At 36.9% G+C, this 11,123-nt stretch overlaps 1 protein-coding gene across 1 annotated transcript in view; it reads left to right on the top strand.

Annotated features, from left to right (window-relative positions):
• MAN1A1 (mannosidase alpha class 1A member 1) overlaps positions 1-10,564 on the top strand; it is a 141,944-nt gene extending 131,380 nt beyond the window's left edge. The window contains exons 10-12 of the mRNA XM_066179325.1: positions 671-843; positions 6,224-6,339; positions 6,993-10,564. Coding sequence (XP_066035422.1) covers positions 671-843; positions 6,224-6,339; positions 6,993-7,119 — 416 coding nt within the window. The 3' untranslated portion in view covers positions 7,120-10,564. The remainder of the gene's footprint in view (positions 1-670; positions 844-6,223; positions 6,340-6,992) is intronic.
• Positions 10,565-11,123: the final 559 nt, after the last annotated feature.

The raw sequence follows: 11,123 nt of genomic DNA on the forward strand, positions 1-11,123 counted from the left end.
AATTTCTCTGCACCTGAAGCGTATCTCCTCATTGTAGTAATTGGCATGTTGTTACGTAAGGGTAATTAACAAACTTTTTTCACTATGCCAGTTTCTGTATAGCTGAATACAAGAGAGGGACTCTCTTCATTTATGCATCAATATAGATATTAATCATGTTTTATGCACAAAAGAATATCTTACACTCAGTTCTGTTGATACAATGCTGCCAAGAATAGAATTGCACAAAGAAAGTGGATATCTGTACAGGAGATTTCTTTGGATTTTATCATCTTCTTATAGAAATAACCCTGGCAGCATTTCAGGTCCCAGAGTGTATTTTGCAGTTTGATATAGAAAAGTAAATATCCTCATCTTTTGGGCAAAATTTCATTTATTGCTAGTTACATGAAGTCTTCCAGAATGCAAATGTTAGCATCACTGTAGAAACTGTAACTGCCATTTAAGGCATTGGTGAAGAACAGCTCTCTCCTACTCCAAATTATTTATAAAATATTAAAAAACAGGAGGAGTTGCAATATCTTTCATAAATTATATCATTTTAGGTAACGTGGCTTTGTGCCACAGAAAAGCCTAGTTTGATTTGGTAATTTGGGGTGTTTGATTTGGTTACATAATTTGAAACCTTTTTTAATGCCTTTATTTTAGTCTGTGCTTTTTTATTGGCTAGGAATGAAACTGGGACCAGAAGCCTTCAGATTTGATGGTGGTGTTGAGGCCATTGCTACAAGACAAAATGAGAAATACTACATCCTACGACCAGAAGTCATAGAGACCTACATGTACATGTGGCGCCTCACTCACGATCCAAAGTACAGGGAGTGGGGATGGGAAGCTGTTGAGGTAGTGTTCTATTGGACTCTTTTGTTGTTAAATCCTGGTAATATTGTTAAGTGAGCTATTGAATGATACCTGGACATTGTTCAGCAGTTGGAGACTGAATATTTATTTTAAGTCAGTGATATCAATTCAGATTTCCAGGAATTCATTTGCCAAATAGATGACATTTTGACACACCCAAATACTGCTGATATTGTATAACAGAAAAGTACCTTGTGAGTTCTCCTTCTCAAATACTTCTAGGATTAGGGGTCACATTTGGATGTACTGTCCAAGATGCTGCGTGTTGCTGCATGTGAATGGAAAATGCATACATGTGTCAGATTTGAGCGTTGGATATGGAAATAAGTTTTATGAAATGTATTTTCAGTAGTTGTATAAAGGTGATTTTAATTAAGGTGACAAAGGCCAGGATGAAGGATTAGGTAGTACCAAACATAAAACCATGTCACTTTCAAGAAGTATAAGTTATTTGGACAAAACTCCCTAAATGATAGCAATCCCTTCTACGTTTGAATTTTTTTTGTCCCACTGGCCTTTGAGCTTCAACCAGTCATGCTGTACCTAGCTATTTTTATTTTTCTAGCACAAGCCTTCCAAAAGGGCAACCAGTGTGCACTGCAAAAACTGAGCTTGCCAAATCCATTGTTTCCTTTATTTCAGCAGTTTATCACTCTTAAGACTGAGAGTCTTTAGATTTTCCATGTTTCATCCTCCAGGTATGGGTCCTTATTACACTTCTCTGGAGTTCACTTCTGTCCTTCTCACACTGATGTTGTCCTTGCTAAATTATCTGACATCTCATAGGAAATACAGCAAGCTGAAGAACATTTTTTTTTCTGGCTCTGTGTACTTAAGAAAAATGAAAAAAAAAATCAAAACTCTCTGCAGTATTTTGTTCAGCGACCTCTCGTGTGCAGAGCTGTTGCTTTCCAGGATTTCAAAAATGTCCTATTTGTCAGCTTACCCAACACCTCTTGCTTCTAGAAGCATATGATTACAACCTTCCTGGAGGGGCTTACACCACTAGTTATAGAAGATTACTCTACTCTAAGGGTAGAACATGTAGACTTGCATCCTACAATTTCTCCTCCCTAAGGGACCCTTCTAGAGAGCTGTTACTGGGTTATGACCCCATAAACCCAACTCCCTCCACAGCAACCAAGATCTGTAAATGTATTCAGTATTCACTGTGTAGATATTGATCAAATCAGAAACGTGCAAATGCTGTTGAGCATTGTGGGAAACAAAGGGTATTTCAAATCCGGTAATTAGATATCCTCCAGGAATTAAATTTAAGGCAAAATCTGCTTTCCAAAAAGAACAGTAGTATTAACTATGCTTATACTCTCAAACTTCTTGCCTGAATATTGTTCCATACCTGCATGGAGTACTGTATTCAGCTAGGTAGAATGCAGTTATTTAGGGCATTGTATTTGCCTCCCTCAGGTATTTGCTCTAGGGTCCTGAAACAATATCTTTCTGAGTTACTAATTCCAAAGCAATTGGGGTTTTAAAACCTTTAATTTAGGGGGCTGTTCCCTTACTTTCTTCTTTGCTAACACCACCCATAGGCACACATTTTACTACTGGAATCTTCCCAGGCAGATTATAATTGGCATATTTACAATGGCTGTTTGTGGAAATCATGCCATCAGGCTTCAGCAATGCCAACTGTTCCTTCTCCAGGCAATGTTTTTCCTGAGTCATTGTTACTGCCCACACTGATAACATCGTTATAAACAATTGAAATGTTTTCCTTATTATTATTCTTTACCCATTTGGCTCAGTTTGTTTGTGTTTCTTTCAAGTTGGTACACTTGTTTACCTTCTTCTCACTCCCCACGTGTTCCTTGTTTAACATTCCTGTGGTTGTTCTCAATCTGGCTGTAACACAGCCTGTGTGTGGGAGATGCAGCTGGTCCCATTCTGCCCGAGGCCCATCTTCCACTGCCCTAATGTGCAGTTGGGTGTCTCACAAAAACAAATCTTACAGCTTTCCAGAAGTTATGCAGTGAGTTGCAGGTTTAAAATCTTCTTTCTTCCTGTTCTCTCTTGGTGTTTATAGCCATACAGCCCTGCCTAATGCAGTATTTTTTTGTTACAGCACGTATCATGCTAGCTTACCATAACTACTTCGTAAATTCTGTTCCTTCTTGCTCCTTAATGTTGCCCCAAAGAGCACCTGACCCTTTCTGTCCTTGGGGAAGCTCCCAACCACTGAGGGTCATTGGTTTAATTACCACTACCTGTTGACAAAGGGGAACCTGAGATTGAAACAAGAAAAAAGAGGAAACGAACGATCAGACCATTTGGGTTTTGTCCAAAAAGAGTTGTTCTTCAGGTGTTTCATATCCATTTTCAACTCATTACTCTGGCAATAAGAACTCATTAGGTTTTTTTTCCCAGTGCCCTTGTAGTAGAAAAGGAGGCTGTTTTAGAGTCATGACTTCTAAACTCTCTGACAAGTCTCTTAAGTCTTTCTCTAACTTTATAGACTAAAAATATGCCTCTCCTTTTTTCTTGTTGAATTTACTTTGCTGCTTTGAGTCCAAGATAATTTTGGATGTACTTCAGCAGCTGGAGAAAATGCAGTTATGACCACCAGCAATATCCACTGTTACTGAGTCAGAAAGGTTTTATCAGCTTAGCTCATGAAAGCCTCCCTTTCTGCATTATAAATGTGGCACATATTTTAAATTCTTAACATTTCCTTTGTTTTTCCCTTTGTGATAGTTTGAGACTGTCAGCCAGTTTTCACTGTGCTTGATGTTTTCCATTACTGTATCATAACTGATCCTAGCCACCCTCATTTTCTGAGAACTACTTATTTAAAATGCGTTTGATTGTTTCTTCCTGCCCACCACTACCCCTATCGCTGCGAACATCACTGTACTCTCAAACTGCAGGAAAGGGCACAAAAGCCCATCACTGCCAGGACGGATGACAACCTAGAGCCTTTTATCCTACTAATCCTGCAGGTGGATGTCCTGTTCCATTAGTTAGGTGGAAAGTAGCTTTGAGGGATGAGATACTTCATATTTGCATCAAGTAGGTACCACCAGAAGGCAAACATGGGGCAAGTTAACCCCTTAGTTTACATCGCAGCAGTGGTACTCCAGGTACCTTTATGATGCCTCTGAACTCAGAGAAGGCTCTAAGTACATTAGAGCATATGAATGGTAAATGCAATTTGCTTTTATTTTACCTCACCCTGTTTAGAATGCAGATATTTCCTTGCCTAATAGCTTTATCCTTCAAGTTCTGCTTCTGCTGTGCCTTGAAAAACATCATCTTTTGTTTGACTTTGAAAATTCAGACACAGATGCAGCATTTTGAATTCATTGCAGGTTAAAGTAGACAAGAGGGAAGGAATACCAGCCAGAGGAAATTACTTCTTTAAACTTAAGTATATTTGTCATTTAGTAGAAGTGTCCAGGAAAATTAAAGAACCTGAAGACACCTAAGAAAAGACAAATAGGCTGTTATATTTTAAAGGATCTCTTCTGGAGAAAAATCCCTTTTAAATACACGATAGGCAGCTTACTCTCCAGTGAAAACTAAGGAGAGCCCGACGTGCAAGCCAAATGTGTGCAGACAGCTACAGGGACTCCAGCAAAATCAAGGATGTTTAGGATATCTACTCGCAGCAAAACACAGATCCTAAAGAGTCTTTAGAGCAGGGGAAGGTGATGAATACCTCAGTAATTATTAGTGACTCTTAGTCCCATCTGTCATCAGAAAATACTTATTCTGCCAGGTTAAGATATATCCTCTGCCTTGCATTTTAGCTTGTGTGTTTTGAAATGCAGCATCTTTCCCTAAGTAAAATCTACACATCCTGTACTCACTTCAGTGATATTTGTAGTAACCTCTGAAAGGGAGGAACTAGTTATCTCCTGGGTCTGTGTTGGGAGGGATAAAGCCCCAGGTATTTCTGCCTGAAAGTTGTTGTTCCAATACCATCTCCACAGCAAACACCTTGTTTCACGGTAGTGTGGTCCTGACTGAGTGCAGTCATCCATCATCCTTACTGTCATTTTCATTGCAAGAAGTTATTTAGGGTTAAGTAGCATTTTCTGAATTTTTTTTTTTAATAATGAGTTGTTTTAAATATAATCATCCTCAATTCTCCTTACTCCTTCCTTACACTGTGTGATACCAGAGAGTTATTGTAAAAGAGAATAGGAAAAATGAACAGAATAAGACTACTTGTGGCCTTGTTAAATAGGTAAATAACAAAAAAAAAGGACGAATGAATATTTTTAAATATAGTAGTGATAAGATAACCAATATTCAAGTAAGGTTTTGGATAGCAATATATTTAAAGAAGTTATGGCTCATACATAGGCATATAGGTACCACCTTTAGACTGCAAATACCTAAGATAAAAAAAAAAAGCAGCAAAGTTTATTAATTAGTCTCACTGTATATACCTTCTACAGTTCTGGCATATTTTTTTCCCTTTTATATATACTCTTCATCTGAACTTATTTCTCCTTCAAAGATGTATCTTCTTCAAAACATAGGGCATTCCTGTGAGCAGAAAAGAAATTGTATTTTTAGGTGGCCCATATACTCCTTTTTATTGTGAAATAGGAATCAGTCATCTGTTTTACACCTTTTAACTGAATAAAGAGTTTGGAAACTAGCTAGAGAAAAACACATTGTTATTGTTACAGCTAAATTATGTTGTGTTAAGTCCTGGCTTTCTGTCTACTCCCATGTAACAGACAAAGCTTTTTCAGAGAGGTAACAAAGAAAAATATGACTGCTGCACAAAAGAAATTCAGAGCCCAATATCAGTGGTTTCCCACTGAAAAATTAAATAATTGCAAAGAGAAGCCAAACAACTTCGACACAAAATGGAGAGTTGCCTTTCCTTTTTTTGAAAGGAATTGCAGGAGGTAAGGAAAAGACTGATCTTTAGTATGATCTTTAATATGATGTTCCATTATGTTATAATCATTCCAAGTACCAAAATATGACCAGGAAAGGTATAGGTAACACAGTTTCCATAGGCTGAGAGACTGGGAGAGAAAGGCTATTGTTACTCCTATTAAAAAGAAGAAAAAAGAATATTACTGAAAATCCATATGTCTTTAAATCCTTATACCCATACATCTTTTCTTCTGAAAGCTGGTTTGTGTTCACTTTTTATTCATTTATTATTTTGCATCTCTTCCTAAATGTAAAATTAGACAGGTATGCCTATGTGGTTTTTTTTTTAAGAGTTCTCTATCTACAGCTTTACCAAATTTCATCTCTTTATCAAAAAAATTGTGGCAATTGTTTTTTGTTAGTTTTATTGTTGAGCAGAAAAACTGACATATTATTAATTTTGTCAATCCCGCTGATCTGGGTGCTTTCTTCACGGCTTCAGGCACTGGAAAAACACTGCAGAGTAGACGGTGGCTATTCTGGAATTAGAGATGTTTATAACAATCATGAAAGCCATGACGATGTGCAACAAAGTTTCTTCCTTTCAGAAACACTCAAGTAAGTTAAGAAAGTTGACTTTCATTAATGTGAAGTAGTTCTATATATCATTTTTACAGATAAGTGTTTATCATTAGTACCCTTGACACATAACAAAATCTGAGTGAAATAGCAGAGCTTTTCTTAGGTGACAGGAAGCCAGATTGCCTTTTTTTTTCCCCAGTATGTGTCAATAAACTAAATTCCCTGGCTTCTGCAAATTATCTTTACTTCTGATAAAGGTGCTTATAGTTTTTGAGACATTGCTTCTCCTATCTTTGATAGGATCTAATTATATATGCCAACACTAATGAAACAAATTAACTAGACAGAGAACTTATCAGGCTTATACTGCACACTACTCATTTTAAAACTTCGGAAAAAGAGAAAAAAAAAACCAACTTCCATGGAAAGCTTGCGGGGCCTGTTAAGACAGAAAACGAAAACCTTTCATTATCTATCATCATCTCCTAAATTTTTAATGAGATTAAAGTTTTGTCTTGATCTCTTCAGTTCTGGTTTTTTTTTTTTTTTGCTGTGCAAGAAACAAAATCAGTCATGCCATCTCAACAGGAAGTTTAATATTCAAGTAAATGAAATAAGAATTATGATGTGTTTTCCTGAAAATCACTTCCTTGATGTGGTCTCATTGCCTGCTTTTTTCTTCTTGCCAGGTACCTGTATTTGCTGTTTTCTGAGGATGATCTTCTTCCATTTGAACACTGGGTCTTCAACACAGAGGCTCATCCTCTCCCTGTTCTTCACAAAGATGATGGGAATAAAGAAGAAAACCAGAAATAGATGAAGATTAATTTATACTTTGTTTCATTCCTTACATTTCCAGTACTTGGGCACATGATTTGGTTTTAAATTACTAAGTTAAATTTTTTTAATCAAGTGTTTTGCAGTCTGTTTTTTTTTAACAGTAAATTTTTATGAATGTACCCAATTAAAAACCTCAGTCCTCTAATTCAGATGAATAGCTTCTTAGAAGTGAAATAGGATATCTTCCCTGATTCTGTTAGGCTTCAGTGTCATTTTGGCCAAAAAAAAAACCAGAAGGTCTGCATGTTACTTTTGTTTCCTGTTATGCTTTTAATTTGACTGCAAAATTCTTCTCTCCTCTGTGAGGAGATGTATGCTTTAAGCTGTAATATTTTGCCATGTTGCAAAAAGCCATATTGAATTAAGTATAAAAAGCTTTTTCCTTTTATTTTTTTTTCTATGTTAGTTTGTTTTGTGTGTCATCCAGGACAAATCTTGTGACTGTGACAGCCTCTTCTTATGCGGGTCTATCATTACTTGCCGAAGTATCTGATGTATTTCATTGTCAATGAAGTCTACATAGGGGTATTTTCATCTCATGCAGATACAACTCGGAAACTGCAGTATGAGTTGAAGTTAGATTAAACTAGTTTCTATGGATTTAGCACATTAGTTAGCAGACCTTAGTTTTCCAGGTTTTGATTAGAATATTGAAATAGAATAATTGTTTCCTCCCTTTTCTAAGTGGTGTTATTCTTATGTCTTTAGTCAAGCTACTGTGGAGTAAAATAAGGTAGTTGTTTCATATTAAGAAAGGGGCCATTAACCTTCTTTATATATTTAGTCCAGTAGCTTTCATTTCGTTGGTTAGCAAAAAAAAACCAAAAAAAAAAACAAAAACAAAAACAAAAAAAGACTCAGTGACATTTTCCTGGAAGCTTAGAATTATATCAGATACAATTTGTTTGTTTTTCTGTTACTTTTGCAAAGATTTAGGTAGGTTCAGACTTGACACCAGACTTGATGGTTAATTGTCACTAAGCAACTTAATGTATCTATATGAATAAAGATAGATGTTCAGATGCCTTGAAGTAGACCTGCCTCCTCAAAAGAAGGTAAGTCATTCAGAGAGGAAGTTGTTCTGCATTGAACTAGAACTTTCTGACAACACTGTCTTAAGTAACAGAAATGCAATATGCTTAAAAAGTATTCTTTAGCGTAGAGGTCTGGCTTGCTAAGAAAGGTAACAGCTTTGCCAAAAATATTTTGCTCTGTGGCATGACCAAAGGGAAAAAGAAATGAGGCATGATTAATTGCTGTCTCTACTTGGTTTGAAGTGGTTTACATGATTTTTAAGTCTACCTGTGTTTTCATTTAGTGATGGGATGACTTCCATACATTTCAGGTAGGAAACACCTGGCTTCCCATTCTGAGAAAGAATGTTATTCATTGATTGGACTGCAGTGAAACAGATCTGGTTCTGAACAGTAGCATTCTTGAATGGTATTTCGTAAGATAGCTCACATGTCCAGCATTGCTAATCACAGCTGAGGGAACACATTTGTTTAGGCTTCAGAGTACATTTTTTTTCTTATGCTGATAGAGGTCTGCCGTGGGGGTTTTCTTAGGTAGAAGCCAAAAATAGCTGATTACAGTTCTATATATAGCAGCTGGATGCTGACCCATAGAGTTTGCTCTTAAGTCTGGAAAGACAGCACTGCCTGTCTGCCTCCCCTGCTGACAGAGGAGGTGGCACCTGCCACACAATCTGCCAAAGATGTTGGTGTAGGGGGCAAGGCAAGGATCTGCTGATGCTCCAGCACAGGCTTGGCAGAACTGGGCATTCCTACATGGCAATGGTTATTGGGGCACCTTGGTGAGCCTGGGCCACCTAGCACTGGGAGAGTGGATAGAAATGCATGTGCAGGTAAAGCCTGCTTACACAGAGCCAGCACAGAGGCTCAAAACTTTTTTGTTCCACCAGATTTTTCATTATGATTATTTTCTTTTTTAATGGATGGATTCCCTCATGTCACCTCAGTAGGTTTCTGAACCTAACTAAGCAAGGATGAGGTCTTGACTCTCCTCTGTTGAAAAGCAGAAATTCTGCTGCTTTTGATTCTCCAGAACTTGTACCATTGGAGGAATTTGTACCATATACCTCAGTGTATTTCTTTATAATTTTTTTTTATAAGGGACATATTTTTCCACCCCCTGAGCCACCATATCTGTGGAATGAAACCAAAATATTTTCTCTCTTTTTAACATGTAACAATAATTACTTTTTTCTCAGTTATGTTTATTGGGTCACCTGCTGCTACTGCCTCCCACATGCATGTGCTGCTTTAGACCTCTTCTCAGTTAAATAACTGCAAAAGCTCAGACAGAAACAGTCTTTGAGAAATGTGTTTCCTAAGCCACTTTCTGTGTGGTTTTCTTAACCAAGGTTTGCTTCCCCCAGCTGTCTGTAGTGATCTTGCTGGTACTTAGCTGAAGGGAAGAGTAGAGAACCAGACAAGTCTTCTCCATGTTTCAAAGCAGGCTCCAATCACACAGCTCTGTGTGCATTGGGTCTTATGTACTTAAATATGAGCATCATGGCTGTTTCCTTGTAATACAGACATTTCACATGAATTTTTCTTCGTGTGGGAGTTAGGATGATTTGAAAGAGCACAAATTTGATGTGGTATTGGTATTCAGGTCGTATGTACAAACTGCACTATACTGTACTTTTTGTAAACTAATGTAATTAGACAAGAAGATTGTACAACGTGTAGATCTGCCAACTGTAAGAAAGAATCTTTTCATAAACTGAGAGTATATCAATTTTTCTTTTTTTTTTTAATAACCCCAAAACACCAAAGTTAGAGCAATCATTTTTAAACAGTCCATATTTACCATTGCTTGTTAGATCAGTAAGATAACATGAATTTTAATTCCCATTCACTTAACTAACTTCATGGCAGTGGCCAGTGATGGTGACTTTGATTCCCAGTCGTTTTTAAGAGCAAAAGAATTTGCTCATTGTTGGGGGCAGGGGGTGAAGACAGTGACATGGACACATTATCTTTGCATAAACTCACTGCCCACACTTCTTCCAGTTCTTTGTAGCATAATAATGCATTTAAATCTGCATATGTTGAGTCCCAAGAGATAGATCCCTTTAAATGGCACCAACATTGTTTCACAGGGAAATTTTTTTTATTGTTATTGTTTGTGAGATAAGTATTGCATATGTGTTGGTTATACACAAATTTTTGCAATGCCCAATGGCTCACTGTTTCTATGGTGACTTCATACATATCCATTTCTATCATGTATTTAAATTGGGTTTGATTTGTACATATTCCATTTAGTCTTTTCATCTTTATATAAAGTGAAATTATGGAATACATAATAGATCAAGATGCTTAATTTTTAAGAACTTATATTTGTAAAAATTTCTCTATTGTGAATAAAGTCTTTTAATATATCTGTTCAATTGGTTATAGTTTTTCTTATGTGTGTTGCAGAAGTAACTACAGGAATCTGCTACATATTCTGGTTTAGCTGCTGTACTCACAAATTTTTGTCAGTACTACGTGTACTTGTTAAGATGCTGTTCTTAATTAACGTCAGCATATAGAATTTCTACCACTGAAATAAGTTTCTAGGAATTTTTGTCAATAAAATTCAGCATACCAAGTGTGTTTTGGTAGAAAATGAGCCTCCTAAAGAAAAGAGGGAAGCTGGGAAGTGGGAGGTGGCAGGCAATAAGCACAGTGAAGGTCGATCACTACAATTCATTCTCTGCACAACACAAGTGGGCAAAGCTAAATGCCATTTAGGAGTAAACAGCACAGTGGAGATGACAAGGCTGTCACAGTGCCCAGTGTTACATGACCATGTAATGAAATCCTGTCGTTAGCCCATGCTCCAGAGGAGAGGGAAACAGTTGTCATAGGAACTGTAACTATATTTTGTTTCAGAAGGTCATTAAGATTTCCAATCTAAATATTGAAATAACAGCTACACCTCCTGGATAACCTTGTTTTCTCTGT

The sequence above is a fragment of the Chamaea fasciata genome, unplaced genomic scaffold (genome assembly GCF_029207755.1).
Source record: "Chamaea fasciata isolate MVZ Bird 193981 ecotype frontalis unplaced genomic scaffold, bChaFas1.0.hap1 SCAF_3, whole genome shotgun sequence".
NCBI lineage: Eukaryota > Metazoa > Chordata > Aves > Passeriformes > Sylviidae > Chamaea > Chamaea fasciata.